Here is a 15,987-nt window from a genome sequence, read left to right as displayed (position 1 = left end):
AAGGAAGGATTTTAGCCTTCATTTTTGGGGTATGGGCCCAAGAGCTTAATTAGCTGACTTCACTAGAAAGTGGTGTAGCGGAAGCACTAGGAGTTTTGATCTCCTGGGCAAAGGTTCGAGCCCTTTCTTTCTAAGAGCTGGGGGGATTTTAACCCCCATAAGTCACTCTATCAAAGTGGTCCTTAAACATTCAGGCACGGCTCTTGAGATTTTAGATTAGTTGTGGGGGAATGCTGATGAGTGAAAGTGGTAAGGCAATATACCACAACACAAAGGCTAGTGCTAAGGGTAGAAAGTTTTTTCACACCAGGTGTATTAGTTGGTCATAGCGAAAGCGTGGGTATGAAGCACGGACTCACAGAAAAAGTGTAGTTAGAAGGGTCGTTTTGACCAGTAGGTTGATTGAGGTAAGTTCGGGGGCTAGTTGATTATTTGAAGTGCCAAAAAATAGAATTGTTGTTAATGCGTTTATGAATAAAATAGTAGCATATTCAGCTAAAAAGAAGAGCGCGAAAGGCCCCGCTGCGTACTCTACATTAAACCCTGAGACCAGCTCTGATTCCCCCTCAGTGAGGTCGAAGGGTGCTCGATTTGTTTCGGCCAGGGTGGTAACAAATCACATTATTATTAGGGGCCATGCCGGTAAGAAGAGTCAAGTGCTTTCCTGTGCCATACTAAATAATGGGAGGGAAAAGCTGCCAGCTACTACAATTGTAGCCAAAAGGATCAGGCCAAGGCTGACTTCGTAAGAGATGGCTTGTGCTACGGCACGAAGTGCTCCAATTAGGGCATATTTTGAATTAGATGCTCACCCAGAGCCTAGGGTGGAGTAGACAGTGAGACTGGACAAGGCTATAATAAATAGAATGCCTAGATTTAGGTTGGTGAATGGGTGTGGGGTGGGTATTGGGGCTCACAGGGTTAGAGCTAGTGTCAAAGCTAGAACAGGTGTTGCCAGGAATAAGAAGGGGGAGGAGGTTGAAGGTCGTACTGGTTCTTTTAAGAAGAGTTTAACTCCGTCTGCGATGGGTTGAAGAATGCCGTAGGGTCCTACAATGTTAGGGCCTTTTCGTAGTTGTATGTAGCCGAGAACTTTTCGTTCAACCAATGTGAGGAAAGCTACTGCTAAAAGAATAAATACGATAAGGATGATGGGGTGAATTAGGTAGATTAGGACATTCAACATTAACTGGTGAGAGGATTTGAACCCCTGTAAAAAGAGCTTAGGTCTTTGGCAATTACCAGGCTCTGCCACACCAGCTGCGCTCCCTTCTCTCGGGGAGAGAGGTACCTATTATTACTTGATTGAGTTGTTTTCATCAAGTTAATAGGAGGCGTGCCTGTGGCATGGGCCTCATTTTTCCGGTCCTTTCGTACTAGGAAAAATAGTGATACAGATAGAAACTGACCTGGATTGCTCCGGTCTGAACTCAGATCACGTAGGACTTTAATCGTTGAACAAACGAACCCTTAATAGCGGCTGCACCATTAGGATGTCCTGATCCAACATCGAGGTCGTAAACCCCCTTGTTGATACGGGCTCTTGAAGGGGATTGCGCTGTTATCCCTAGGGTAACTTGGTTCGTTGATCGGTTTGTGCCGGATCATTAAGTCAGAGGTTCTGTGACTTAGAGATGTCTCTCTTAGTTTAAGGGTTATCCCATTCTGCGTGGGGGCTTTGTTTCCCCCGCGGTCGCCCCAACCGAAGGCGCAGAGTCAGTGGTGGTTAATCTTAATTTTTTTAGTCAAAATTCTTAACGCAGTTGACTCTTAAGTCTTAAGCTCCAAAGGGTCTTCTCGTCTTGCATGTATATGTCCGCTTCTGCACGGGCAGATCAATTTCACTGACCTGAAAAAGGAGACAGTTAAGCCCTCGTTCCACCATTCATACAGGTCTTCATTTAAAAGACAAGTGATTTCGCTACCTTAGCACGGTCAGGATACCGCGGCCGTTGAATATAATCACTGGGCAGGTAGGACCTCCTATACTTCGGTATTTGCGGGAGGCGATGTTTTTGGTAAACAGGCGAGGCTTAGATTTGCCGAGTTCCTTCTTTTTCTTTAAGTCTTTCCTATCGGCTCTCCAGTGTAGGGTTAACGATGAGGGGTGTGTGGGTATTTCTTGTTTTCATTATTTATGCACAGTTTCCTCTTGGGTTGGATTCGTTAATTGTTAGTGGTTGGTCCGATCTAACTTACACGTGGGCTAGGAGAAGAGGGTGTCTTCTTGTTACTCATTTTAGCAGTATTGCTTCCATGGTGGCATGGAATAACTTGGTAGGGTTAGGGGTTTAGGAAATATATTATCAGAATAATAAATGTTGTTATCTGCTTGAGCTTTAACGCTTTCTAATAGGTGGCTGCTTCTAGGCCCACTAAAGCAGTTATTTTAGTTAATATGATCCTTAACCTCCTGGGCAGGTTGTATCCTGTTCAAAGGGGCTGTACCCCCTTTGACTAACTCTCGTATTTTACTCTACTCCATTGTGCAGCGTTGCTTTTTTGGTGTGAGGAGAACGAGGCTGAACTTCTATCCATTTCCCAAGTAACCAGCTATCACCAAGTTCGGTAAGTTTATCACTGCTACCCGGAGATCTTCCCACTCTTTTGCCACAGAGACGGGTTGGCCCTATAATAGGCTGTCTCGGGGTAGCTCACTTGGTTTCGGGGTTTTGAACTAAAATTCTTTTTGCTCAAAGGTGCTAGCTAAATCATGATGCAAAAGGTACGAGGATAAATCTCTGCTTTTTAGTGCTTTAACGGGTTATTTCATTACTTTTTCAGCTTTCCCTTGCGGTACTATTTCTATTGCTTCGGTAGTTTCTTTTCTATCGCCTATACTAGGACGGTAAAATGTTTTAGTTTATTGGGTTTGGGTTGGGAAAAATTAGATATATTATCTGGTTCATTTTGGTTGAGTGAGCTAGCTATTTAGCTCAGAATGATCCAACTTGCATGGATGTAGTCTCAGTGTAAGGGAGGTGCCTAACTGTCTCGGCCACATTCTGATGTTCCAAGTGCACCTTCCGGTACACTTACCATGTTACGACTTACCTCCCCTTTTTTGTTTAATTTGGTTATTTACTAGTATGTGTGTTTACGGGGAGGGCGACGGGCGGTGTGTACGCGTCTCAGAGCCATGTTCAAAAAGACTCTCTATTTGTTTTTTACTGCTAAATCCACCTTCAAACACCAATTTCATGGTGTAATTCGTAGTATTCTGTTACAGAAAATGTAGCCCATTTCTTCCCACTCCGTAGGCTGCACCTCGACCTGACGTCTTGGGATATTCCCATTTTGCTTACTGTTAAGCCTTCACAGGGTAAGCTTGCGACGGCGGTATACAGGCTGAATGAACAAGGGGTGGTGAGGTTTAACGTGGATTATCGGTTCTAGAACAGGCTCCTCTAGGTGGGTCTGAGACACCGTCAAGTCCTTTGGGTTTCAAGCTAGCGCTCGTAGTTCCCTGGCGGATGTTACTCGTAAATTCAACATCTAAGTTTAAGGCTAAGCATAGTGGGGTATCTAATCCCAGTTTGTTCCTTAGCTTTCGTGGGGTCGGGGGGAGATAAAGCTGCTTTCGTATTTGGGCTTCGTGCCTTCGGGTGCGTATGACAGCTCGGTAGGTCTTTGGCTTTAATTAATGTTAACCCCTAACCACCCTTTACGCCGTCATCTATCAACTCGGGCCTCTCGTATAACCGCGGTGGCTGGCACGAGTTTTACCGGCCCTAAGTTAACCTTAATTAAGTCAAGTTTTCACTTATGTCTTAATGTTTATTACTGCTGAGTTCCCTTGGGGGTGTGGCGTAGCAAGGCGTCTTGGGCTACATTGTGTGCCTGATGCCAGCTCCTCATCCCCGGGCGGGGGATTGAGGGCATTCTCACAGGTGTGCGGATACTTGCATGTATAATTTGGGTCGAAGCTGATAGTAAAGTCGGGACCAGGCCTTTGTGCTTACGAAACTTTTCAGGGTTCATCTTAATATCTTCAGTATTATGCTTTGTTTAAGCTACGTTAGCAGATATGTGCACACATATCCGTCTGTGGCATACAATTGTGTGTATACAACATTAATGTGAAGTGTGCCCCCATTTGTGGTATGTTTTACTTTTACAATATGTGTGTATAACTATATAAAGTGTGTTTAACTTATACACTATATATATATATAGTGTGTGTGCACACAGCAAACATCATAAATGTATAGTATAACACTATAAAGTGTACATGTGACTTGCACACATATCCGTCTGCGGCATACAATTGTGTGTATACAACATTAATGTGAAGTGTGCCCCCATTTGTGGTATGTTTTACTTTTACAGTATGTGTGTATAACTATATAAAGTGTGTTTAACTTATACACTATATATATATACATAGTGTGTGTGCACACAGCAAACATCATAAATGTATAGTATAACACTATAAAGTGTACATGTGACTTGCACACATATCCGTCTGCGGCATACAATTGTGTGTATACAACATTAATGTGAAGTGTGCCCCCATTTGTGGTATGTTTTACTTTTACAGTATGTGTGTATAACTATATAAAGTGTGTTTAACTTATACACTATATATATATACATAGTGTGTGTGCACACAGCAAACATCATAAATGTATGGTGCCCACTCTTTAGTAGAACAAGTGTGCAATGAATGGGTGATTAGAATAGTCAACCTTCAATGTCCGAGAGCGGGGGAAAGCTTTTATAAACATTGGCGGCATTTGAGTTGCAAGATCTGGTTAAAGTCCAGGTAAAAGAATATGAAATTTTCCAACGGCATATACTTCCTCGGGCTCGCCTTAGGCGTCCCAGACATCGCTAAAGACCCACGACCCTTCTATGTCTCCTATTGCTGGGTTGTTGCAACAGGGGCTGGATGTGGTATTATGGTCTATTTTGAAAGTTTGTTCCTCTCATTTATTTTATTTTTAGCTTTTATGTTGGGGGTGCTTCTCATGGGAAATTACACTACGGCTTTGGCCGTAGAACATTATCCCGGGGGCTGAGGTGATCGTCCTGCAATTCTTTTTGTTTTAGGCGCTTTGGCTATATTAGTAGAAGCATGACTCTGAGCAGCATATAAGTGGTATCTTATTATTTATGAGGTTGTAACAAAAAATTTAGCGATGGAAGTAAGTGCCGTTAGTATACCTTGGTTGTATTACGAAGTTATTGTGATATTAGTTGTAGGGGGGATAGCATTATTATTCACCTTTTTTTTCACTTTAGTAATGGCGTGAATTACTTATCGAACACCTCCACGCAAACCTTATAAACCATCAGAGGGGGAGAAGAGGTTTGTTGTATTATATTTGTTTAGAGAAGGTTAGGATTGAGTGGTTTGTGAAAAGATAGTTACTCAGGCGAATTTTGTTGTGTTTTTATTTAGGTTACCTTTTGTACGTTAACTTCCGCTAATGTTTGATACTCGTTAGCAGTCGGCCGGATCTTATCCTGTTTTAGGGGTTTGACAGGGCACAATTCGAATTCGTCCGACTAAGGGGGGTAGGGGGGTTTGTCGGGATTTTAACACATTTATGGGGAGGTTTAAAATTTTCAGGGGGGGAAAAAGAGGTATACGTATGCACCTGATATAATATCATGCAATGCTTAAGGTCATGTCTTCGAAGCTTTACAGAAAATACATTAATATAAAGATGAAATGTTCTACCTTAACTGTCATCGCTTTGAAAGTGATTTGAATGCTAAATGAAAGTGACCTAAAAAAAAAAGGAACCAGATGCATATAAAAGAACGCCTTGGCATGGTGGGTCATGGACAATCAAGTTAACCGCATTAGTCAATGCAAGCGTCCACCAAGTTAAGGGGAAATGTTTACCTTGTATGGCCCTGAAGTAGGAACCAAATGCCAGGAATAATTCACAGTGTGTTACCCCCACAATTACTGTCCCTGACCATCAATAATATTGTACATTTATTTATACTGGTTGCTGGTCTCTTACTACACTAATTATTGAGTTCCAATTTCGGTTGAATCTTTGCAGGGGATCATTGTTGAGATAATGATGTGGTAGATCAACCAATCGCTCAAGTTAAACCCATTCCCATTTGATACTAGAATAGTGTAGTCTCATTTGAGTCTTCTTAAACATGTGAGAATGAATGGTAATAAATATATTCATGATCACTAGCAGTTTATGCTTTCAGAAATATGTAAAATATCCATTTCATGCGCTACTACTTTACATTTCTTTTATTCAAGCATGATATGTATGTCCTCAACTCATGAAATGAATGTGTGCTAACATGGAACGTATGTACTCGAGCATAATATATATGTACTAATACAATAATAGTGGAATAGTACATAGCGAAAGTTTTCTTAACATTCAATCCCATGTATAGGCATTAACAGGAAATAGTTTAAGTAAAATGCTGGCTTTGGGAGTCAGTGATAGGAGTTAAAGTCTCTTTTTCCTGGCGCTAGGGAAGAGTTTAACTTCCAATCTCCGGATTACAAGACCGGCGCTTTGGGGTTAAGCTACTAGGGCAAGATCAGTCAAGTGTCTTGTTTTCGAATCATCCGGCTAGGGGGTTAAGGATGAGGAAAATTGTAAAATAAAGGGCTGAGGCGACTTGGCCGATGATGATAAAGGGGGGTTCTGCAGGTATGCCTCCGATCCATGTGAGGATTGCCACGTCTGCTACTAATAGTCAGAATAGAAGTTGGGATAGGGGTCGGAATGTAAGGCCCTGTTGCTTGGATGTGTGTAGTATTGGTACAAGTATGAGGATGAGGATTGAGAATAATAAAGCTAAGACTCCCCCTAGTTTATTTGGAATTGATCGCAAGATGGCGTAGGCAAATAAGAAGTATCACTCAGGTTTAATATGGGTTGGTGTGACTATTGGGTTGGCGGGGGTAAAGTTGTCGGGGTCACCTAGGAGGTTTGGGTTAAATAAGGCTAGGGCTCCTAGTGCGGTGAGAAGAATTAGGAAGCCAAGAAGGTCTTTGTAGGAAAAGTAAGGGTGGAAGGAGATTTTATCTGCGTCTGAGTTTAGCCCCGTTGGGTTGTTCGATCCTGTTTCGTGTAGGAAGAGGGCATGAACTGCAGTAGCTGCGACGATTAAAAATGGTAAAATAAAATGGAAGGCAAAGAATCGTGTAAGGGTGGCATTGTCAACAGAAAATCCGCCTCAGATTCAACGTACCAATTGATCACCAATGTATGGGATTGCTGAGAGTAGGTTTGTGATTACTGTAGCACCTCAAAAGGATATTTGACCTCAGGGGAGGACGTAGCCCACAAACGCGGTTGCTATGACTAAGAGGAGTAGAACGACGCCAACGTTTCATGTTTTTATGTACACGTAGGAGCCATAGTAAAGGCCTCGGCCAATATGTAGGTATAAGCAGATGAAGAAGAATGAAGCTCCGTTGGCATGTAAGTTGCGAAGAATTCACCCATAATTAACGTCTCGTGTGATGTGAGTAACAGAAGAAAAGGCTGTGTAGATATCAGGGGTGTAGTGTATGGCCAGGAAGAGTCCTGTGAGAATTTGTATGATCAAGCAGAGGAGAAGCAGAGAGCCGAAGTTTCATCACGCAGAGATGTTGGCTGGGGCGGGGAGGTCAATTAGTGCGTTGTTGACAATTTTTAGCAGAGGGTGAGTTTTTCGTAGGTTGGCCATTACGGGCAGCTTTTATAGTTGAAGGACAACGGCGGTGTTTCAAGCCGCGGGTCTTGGTTAAAGTCCAAGTAAAAGTAATGAAATTTTTATCTGGCTTGTGTATATGGGGGTTAATTATTGGAATGACAGGGGTGGCATCTAACCCGGCTCCTTTTTTTGCTGCCCTGGGGTTGGTTGTAGTTTCCGGGGCGGGGTGTGGGATGCTAATTCAACATGGGAGTTCCTTCCTGTCTTTGATTCTGTTTTTAATTTATCTGGGGGGGATGCTCGTTGTTTTTGCTTATTCTGTAGCTTTGGCTTCAGAGCCGTATCCGGAGGGGTGAGGTGATCGTCCAGTGGTGGTTTTTATTGTGGGGTACTTAATAGTAGTGGTGATAGCGTGATGGTGGATTTGATGCGAGCGGTGTGACATTCGATTGGAGACAACCCAAGATTTAGTAGTTGGGGAGAGTGCTAGTGGTGTCTCCTGAATGTATTATGAGGGGGCTGGGATATTGTTTGTGGCAGGTGTGGCATTATTATTTACCCTTTTCGTTGTATTAGAGGTAACGCGGGGAAATTGTCGGGGGTCAATTCGTAAAGTGTAGGAGGCAGTAGGTTCCATATATAAACATAAAAAGTAAAATAAGAAGGACTACTACAACCATTGTTGCCTTGTAAACACGTTTTGTGTTTTTGAAGAAGGAAGTTAGCACTATGTGTACGCCTGCAAGGCCAAAGCGCTGTAGTCAAGCGTTGTCAATGGAGAGGGAGCCAAGCAGTTCCCCAAAGACAAGTTTCAAGGTAGAGGCTGGGCGGTGAACAGTTGCGCGGTAGTAGGCTTCTATGTTAGTGTAATTTACAGGTTTTCGGGTGGAGGGGTTTTGGGGTTGGTTTTTTGCTACATCTAGCATGGTTAGGGAAATTACTATTCCTAGCAGTGTAATGATGATAATTGAGAATTTTGTAAAAAGGGGGAATGTAAGGTAGGGGGAGCTGTGAATTGGGGCTAGGCGGGCAAGAATAGAGCCTATGTAAATTGTTGCAAGAGCTAACTGAATTAGGGGTTTAGCATTAATTTTGTCTTCGACGGATATGAAGGGAAGGGGGCTGTATCGGGGCTCTGCTAGAAGCACTAGGGTAATTAGTCGACAGCAGTACACCGCAGTTATGCAGGTGCCAATTAGTGTGAGGGCTAGAGCGTATGAGTTTAGGCTAGAGGCATTTATAGTCTCAATAATAAAATCTTTTGAGTAAAATGCTGATAGGAAGGGGGCTCCTATAAGCGAAAAGCAGCCAAGAATTAAACAAGAGGTGGTAATTGGCAAAAGGTTGAATAGGCCTCCTATTTTTCGGATGTCTTGTTCACCGTTGAGGGCGTGGGAAACAATTCCTACACACATGAAAAGCATAGACTTGAAGAATGCATGGTAGCAGATGTGGTAGAGTGCAAGTTGGGGGGCGCTGATTCCAATTGCTACTATTATCAGGCCTAGCTGGCTTGCTGTTGAGAATGCTACAATTTTTTTTATATCATTTTGGGCCGCAGCACAAGCAGCAGAGAAGAAAGTGGTCAGAGCACCTACGTATAGGCAAGCGGTCAGTGCATCAGGTTGGTACATCATGAGGGGGGAGAATCGAATGAGTAAAAAGATACCTGCGACAACCATAGTGCTCGAGTGGAGTAGTGCTGACACAGGGGTGGGACCTTCTATGGCGCTTGGGAGTCATGGGTGGAGGCCAAATTGGGCCGATTTACCCATGGCAGCAACAATTAAGCCCAGTAGGGGAAGTTCTGAGTCTGTGTATTCGTACAGGCATGAGAGTGTGGTGATGTCCCATGTGTTTAGGTACGATAGGAATCAAATTATTGCTAATAGTAGGCCGACATCTCCTACTCGATTATAGAGTACTGCTTGTATGCTTGCCATGTTAGCTTCTTGACGGCCCCGTCACCAGCCAATTAGAAGAAAGGACATGATGCCTACGCCTTCTCACCCGATAAATAGTTGAAATATGTTATCTGCGGTTACTAGTACAATTATTGCAATGAGGAATAATAAGAGGTGTTTAATAAATTTAGGTAGTGCCGGGTCTTCTTGTATGTACCACTGTGAATAGTCTAAAATTCATCATGTTACGTAGAAGGCGGTTGGTATGAATAGCAGTGCGGCCTGGTCAAGGTTAAGGGTGATAGGGATTTGCAGAGTTTCAGTAATTAACCAGGGTATTAAGTCTAGGGTGAATTTTGTGTCATGAAACCATGTTAGCAGGGCTAGTGTTACGCTTAGAAAAAATGCGTACTTGACAGCTGTTTTTGCAGAGTATAGAATTTCATTGTGGTCTTTGATAACTAATGATTTCACCAGGGGGACTATTAGTAAGATAATAATTATTGCAAACATATAGGGAAAGGGGGACATAGCGACTGCTTGGATTTGCACCAAGAATTTTTGGTTCCTAAGACCAATGGATAACTGTTATCCTACAGAAGCACGAGTGAGCCGCGGAATTTAACCGTGGTTGCGAGAATTAGCAGTTCTTGCTGTTTTTAACCTCCCTCGGTGAGTAAGGGGATTTTAACCCTTATCTCTAGAATCACAATCTAGCGTTTTTTTTAAACTACACTCACAGTAGAATCACCCTCACATTAATTCTGGCTTTGTAATTAGGAGGACGATGGGTATAAGATGTATAACTACTAATAGATGCTCCCGGGTGTGAAAGGGCTGTAGGCCTAGAATGTGGGAGGGGGTGGGTCCTCGTTGTGTGGTAATATAGAGATGAAGTGAGTAAGCAGCTGTAATCAGTGTGCCCAATCCCGTGAAGAGCAGTGTTCAGTGGGACCATTTAAATAGGGCTGTTATGATTATTAGTTCTCCCATTAGGTTCGGTAGCGGAGGCAGAGCAAGATTTGCTAGACTGGCAATAAATCATCAGGCAGCTGTGAGAGGGAAAATTGCTTGTAATCCGCGGGCTAGAATTATAGTTCGGCTGTGGGTTCGCTCGTAAGTTGAGTTTGCCAGGCAGAATAAGAGAGATGATACTAAGCCGTGGGCAATTATTAAAATAATGGCCCCGGTAAAGCTCCATGGGGTCTGGATTAGGATGCCTGCTGCTACGAGGCCTATGTGGCTAACGGATGAGTAAGCGATTAGAGATTTTATGTCGGTTTGTCGTAAGCAGATCGAACCTGTTATAATGATACCCCATAAGGCAAGAATAATAAATGGGTAGGATATATCCTGGGTTAAAGGTTCAAGCATTACGATTATTCGTATTATGCCATAACCTCCGAGTTTCAGTAGCACTGCTGCTAGCACTATAGATCCGGCTACTGGGGCCTCAACGTGGGCTTTGGGGAGCCATAGGTGGATGCCGTAAAGAGGCATTTTTACAAGGAAAGCAAGAAGGCAGCCAACTCATCAGATTTTGTCCGCTCATGAGTCTATCACTATTGGTTTAGAGTATTGTAGGATGAGAAAGGATAACGTGCCCGTATTTTGTTGTAGAAGGAGAAGGGCAACAAGTAAAGGTAAAGATCCGGCTAGTGTATAAAATAAAAAATACATACCGGCGTCAAGTCGCTCAGCTTGGTTACCTCATCGGGTGATAATGATTAGTGTTGGGATAAGGGTTGCTTCAAATATAATATAAAATAGTATTAACTCAGTTGCGCCAAATGCTGTGATTAGGAAAATTTGTAAAGAGACCAGCAGGGAAATATACATTCGCTGTCGGTTCAGGGGTTCTAGGCGGGTGTGGTTTTGACTAGCCAGGATTATTAGTGGTAGTAATCAGCAGGTGAGGGCCAATAGGGGGGTGGAGAGTTGGTCTGTCCCTAGGTAGCTGTTCGTAGAGGTTCAGCCTGTTTCTGAGTTTCATTTTATTCACGAGAGACTGGCTAGGGCGATAATAAGGCTGTGGGTGGTGGTTATAGCTCAAAGTCATTTTTGGGTTAACAGCCAGGTTGTGGGGATTAGTATAATTGTTGGAATAAGAATTTTTAGCATTGTAGTAGAACGAGGTTATTTATGCGATCTGTCCCGTGGGTTCGTGTTGTGGCAACAAGTAGGGCTAATCCTACGCCGGCTTCGCAAGCTGAGAAGGCTAGAAGGTATATAGGGGATGTTGAGGAAAACACTACTTTCAGTTGAAGGGCTCAGAGGGATAGTGCGACAAAGAGTGATAGTATCATCCCCTCTAGGCATAAAAGGGCAGATAAGAGGTGGACTCGATGAAGTGCTAGGCCTGCAAGACCTAAAAAAAAGGAGGAGGTAAAGGTGAAATGTGCTGACGTCATAAGGGTGTTATGGACTTGAACCATAATTTTCTGAGCCGAAATCAGAGGTCTTGTTTAGATTAACGCCCTATTCCGCTCATTCAAGTCCTCCTTGAAGTCATTCGTAAATTAACCCAATGGTAAGTAGGGCAAGAATGACTACAACCCAGAAGAATGTGAGGGCTGGGTTGAGCAGCTGGCTTCCTCAGGGGAGGGGTAAAATTAGTGCAATCTCTAGGTCAAAGAGGAGAAAGAGAATAGCAATTAAAAAGAAGCGTAAGGAGAAGGGTAGCCGTGCAGATCCGAGGGGGTCAAATCCACATTCGTAGGGGGAAAGTTTTTCTGCATCTGGGTTTATCTGCGGGAGTCAGAAGGATAGTGTCACTAGGAGGAGGGAAAGGGTGGTGGTAATTGTAAATATCAGGATTAAGTTCATTATCTCTCCTTGGATTATAACCAAGACTAAATGATTGGAAGTCATTCGTACTAATTAATACTAGAAAGATATGAGCCTCATCAGTAGATTGATACGTATAAGAATAATCATACGACGTCTACAAAATGCCAGTATCAGGCAGCTGCTTCAAATCCAAAATGGTGTTGAGAAGTAAAGTGGTGAAAGGTTTGTCGGATTAGGCAGATTGTTAAGAATGTTGAGCCAATAATAACATGTAGGCCATGAAAGCCTGTGGCAACGAAAAATGTTGAGCCGTACACACCATCGGCGATTGTAAAAGGGGCTTCATAGTACTCTATGGCTTGTAGGGCAGTAAAGTAGAAGCCCAAAAGAACAGTTATAGTTAAGGATTGAATAGCTTGCTTTCGTTTGCCTTCTATAATGCTGTGGTGAGCTCAAGTTACTGTAACACCGGATGCTAGTAAGACGGCAGTATTTAGAAGGGGGACCTCAAATGGGTCTAGTGTAATAATCCCCGCAGGTGGTCAGCATCCGCCAAGCTCAGGTGTAGGGGCTAGGCTTGAGTGGTAAAAGGCCCAAAAGAATCCAAGGAAAAAGAATACTTCTGATGAGATAAATAGGATCATCCCATAGCGTAGCCCTTTTTGAACAGGGGGGGTGTGGTGGCCTTGAAAAGTTCCTTCTCGTACAATATCACGCCATCATTGGTATATTGTGAGCAAAAGAAGGATGGTTCCAAATGCTATTAGAGTGGTGGTGTGAAAGTGGAATCAGACTGCAAGGCCTGATGTCATAAGGAGGGCACCTACGGCGCCTGTCAAAGGTCACGGGCTCGGGTCTACTATATGAAATGCATGTGCTTGGGGGTTCATTAGATATTTTCCTGTAGGTACAGTGTCAATAGAAGTACAAAGACGTAGGCTTGGATGACGGCAACTGCTAGTTCTAATAGGGTTAGTATAAGTAGGATGACGGCAACTAGAAGTGCTGCAAGCATTGATATTGGAAGTAACACGAACACTGCTGTTGAGGTAAGTTGAATCAACAAATGTCCAGCTGTGAGGTTTGCTGTTAATCGAACCCCTAGTGCCAATGGTCGAATAAACAGGCTAATGGTTTCGATAATAACAAGTATAGGGATTAAGACAATCGGTGTCCCCTCTGGTAGTAAATGACCGAGGGTGGCGGTGGGTTGGTTACGTAGGCCAATAATGACCGTAGCTAATCAAAGGGGGATAGCAAATCCTATGTTTATTGATAGTTGGGTTGTGGGTGTAAAAGTATATGGGAGAAGGCCTAGTATGTTAAGGGATAGCAGTAAAACAAGCAGGGAGGTGATAATAAGAGCTCATTTGTGGCCCTGGGGATTTAGCGGGAGGAAGAGTTGTTGTGTAATGCGATTAGTGCATCAGCTTTGCAGGGTGACAACTCGGTTGGTCATTCATTGATTGGAGGGGGAGATGAATAGAGCAAGAGGAAAGAGGAGGGCAACGGCTATCAGGGGTACTCCCATGAGGGTGGGGCTTATAAATTGGTCAAAGAAGCTTAAGATCATGGTCAAATTCAAGAGCTTTTTTGATCAGTCTTCCCTTCGAGTGCTATGGGGCTGTGGTTAAAAATGTGTTTTAGGACTTTTGGCATTATAGACAAAAGGACAAGTCACGATACAATAAAAATTGTGAATCAGGGGGCAGGGTTTAATTGAGGCATTTCACTAGAGGTGGTAGGGAGCCACCAATCTTTAGCTTAAAAGGCTAACGCTATTCCCCGTATTCAGCTTCCTAGCGAGGCGTCTTCAAGCATTAGGGATGACCAGTTTTCGAAGTGTTTAAGGGGCACAGCTTCGACTACAATGGGTATAAAGCTGTGGTTGGCACCGCAAATTTCGGAACATTGACCGTAGTACACGCCAGGACGTGTGGTGATGAAGGCTGTTTGGTTGAGGCGTCCTGGAACTGCGTCCATTTTTACGCCTAGAGCGGGTACAGCCCATGAGTGTAAGACGTCCTCAGCTGACACTAGAATTCGAATGGGGGACTCCATGGGGATTACCATGCGGTGGTCTGTTTCGAGTAGCCGGAATTGTCCGGGGGTTAGATCCTGAGTGGGAACCATGTAGGAGTCAAAGGCAAGATCTTCATAATCTGTGTATTCATAGCTTCAGTATCACTGATGTCCTACGGCTTTGACCGTGAGATGGGGGTCGTTGACTTCATCCATTAGATAAAGGATGCGGAGGGAGGGTAGTGCAATAAGAATTAAAATAACTGCCGGTAGGATGGTTCATACAATTTCAATTTCTTGAGAGTCTAAAATATACTTGTTGGTTAACTTAGTGGTGACCATGGCAACAATAATGTATAATACTAAAGTGCTAATGAGGAAAGCGATTATGAGTGCGTGATCGTGAAAGTGGAGAAGTTCTTCTATTACAGGGGAGGCCGCGTCTTGGAATCCTAGTTGTGAGGGATGTGCCATAAGCTAAAAAGCTCAAAATACGCGGGATTTCAACCCGCAATTCTGCCTTGACAAGGCAGTGTAATGTTCTATTTTACTAGTATTTTAAGAAAGTGTCAGAGTGGTTATGTGACTGGCTTGAAACCAGTCTACGGGGGTTCGATTCCCTCCTTTCTCGTCATGGTTGGATTTGAACATAAGCTGGCTCCTCAAATGTGTGGTAGGGAGGGGGGCATCCGTGTAATCACTCAACATTTGTTAGGGTAAATTCTACAGATGCAACCTCTCGTTTGGCGGCAAATGCCTCTCATAAAATAAAGAGGAATATGATTACTGCAACCAGGGAAATTAGGGAGCCGATAGAAGAAACTGTATTTCACAAGGTATAAGCGTCCGGGTAGTCCGAATAGCGTCGTGGCATTCCTGCTAAGCCCAGGAAGTGTTGTGGGAAAAAAGTCAGGTTAACACCCACAAATATTGCCCCAAAGTGGATTTTTGTTCAAGTGCTGTGCAAGGTGTAGCCGGTAAACAGTGGGAATCAATGAACGAAGGCCCCCATAATGGCAAAAACAGCCCCTATTGACAACACATAGTGGAAGTGGGCAACTACGTAGTAGGTGTCGTGCAGGACAATGTCTAGGGATGAATTGGCAAGGACAATTCCAGTTAGCCCCCCAACTGTGAAGAGAAAGATGAACCCAAGTGCTCAAAGAAGGGGAGTCTCCCATTTGACAGAGCCTCCATGTAAAGTGGCCAATCAGCTAAAAACTTTAACACCCGTGGGGATGGCAATGATTATTGTTGCTGAGGTGAAGTAAGCTCGAGTGTCAACGTCTATCCCCACCGTAAACATATGATGCGCCCAGACGATAAAGCCTAACAGGCCAATTGCTATTATGGCTCAAACCATTCCTATATAACCGAAAGGCTCCTTTTTCCCTGAGTAGTAGGCTACAATGTGTGAGATCATCCCGAAGCCGGGTAAAATTAAAATATACACCTCAGGATGTCCAAAAAACCAAAACAAGTGTTGGTATAGGATGGGGTCACCTCCCCCCGCAGGGTCGAAAAAAGTGGTGTTTAAGTTCCGGTCTGTAAGGAGTATTGTGATCCCGGCTGCCAGGACGGGTAGAGAGAGAAGTAGCAAGACCGCTGTAATTAACACCGCCCAGACGAACAGGGG

General features: G+C 43.6%; 4 protein-coding genes across 4 annotated transcripts in view; 2 read left to right on the top strand and 2 right to left on the bottom strand.

Annotated features, from left to right (window-relative positions):
• The window catches only part of LOC140548849 (NADH-ubiquinone oxidoreductase chain 2-like), a 3,847-nt gene extending 3,825 nt beyond the window's left edge, over positions 1 to 22 (bottom strand). The window contains 1 exon segment of the mRNA XM_072672023.1: positions 1 to 22. This exon segment is cut by the window's left edge and continues 3,825 nt beyond it. Coding sequence (XP_072528124.1) covers positions 1 to 22 — 22 coding nt within the window.
• Positions 1 to 1,118, top strand: part of LOC140548850 (NADH-ubiquinone oxidoreductase chain 6-like) — a 14,912-nt gene extending 13,794 nt beyond the window's left edge. Inside the window, exon 1 of the mRNA XM_072672024.1 lies at positions 1 to 1,118. This exon is cut by the window's left edge and continues 13,794 nt beyond it. The gene's annotated coding sequence lies outside the window, so the exon portion shown is untranslated.
• Positions 1 to 10,086, bottom strand: part of LOC140548844 (NADH-ubiquinone oxidoreductase chain 5-like) — a 13,911-nt gene extending 3,825 nt beyond the window's left edge. The window contains 1 exon segment of the mRNA XM_072672017.1: positions 1 to 10,086. This exon segment is cut by the window's left edge and continues 3,825 nt beyond it. Within this exon segment, the coding sequence (XP_072528118.1) occupies positions 8,397 to 9,410 (1,014 nt within the window). The 5' untranslated portion in view covers positions 9,411 to 10,086 and the 3' untranslated portion in view covers positions 1 to 8,396.
• Positions 4,166 to 15,987, top strand: LOC140548852 (NADH-ubiquinone oxidoreductase chain 6-like). The gene is given in 1 exon segment (XM_072672026.1): positions 4,166 to 15,987. A coding segment is annotated over 1 exon segment (510 nt). The 5' UTR covers positions 4,166 to 7,745; the 3' UTR covers positions 8,256 to 15,987.

This window comes from Salminus brasiliensis, unplaced genomic scaffold (genome assembly GCF_030463535.1).
Source record: "Salminus brasiliensis unplaced genomic scaffold, fSalBra1.hap2 scaffold_133, whole genome shotgun sequence".
Lineage (NCBI taxonomy): Eukaryota > Metazoa > Chordata > Actinopteri > Characiformes > Bryconidae > Salminus > Salminus brasiliensis.
This window is presented reverse-complemented; position numbering and strand designations above follow the sequence as displayed.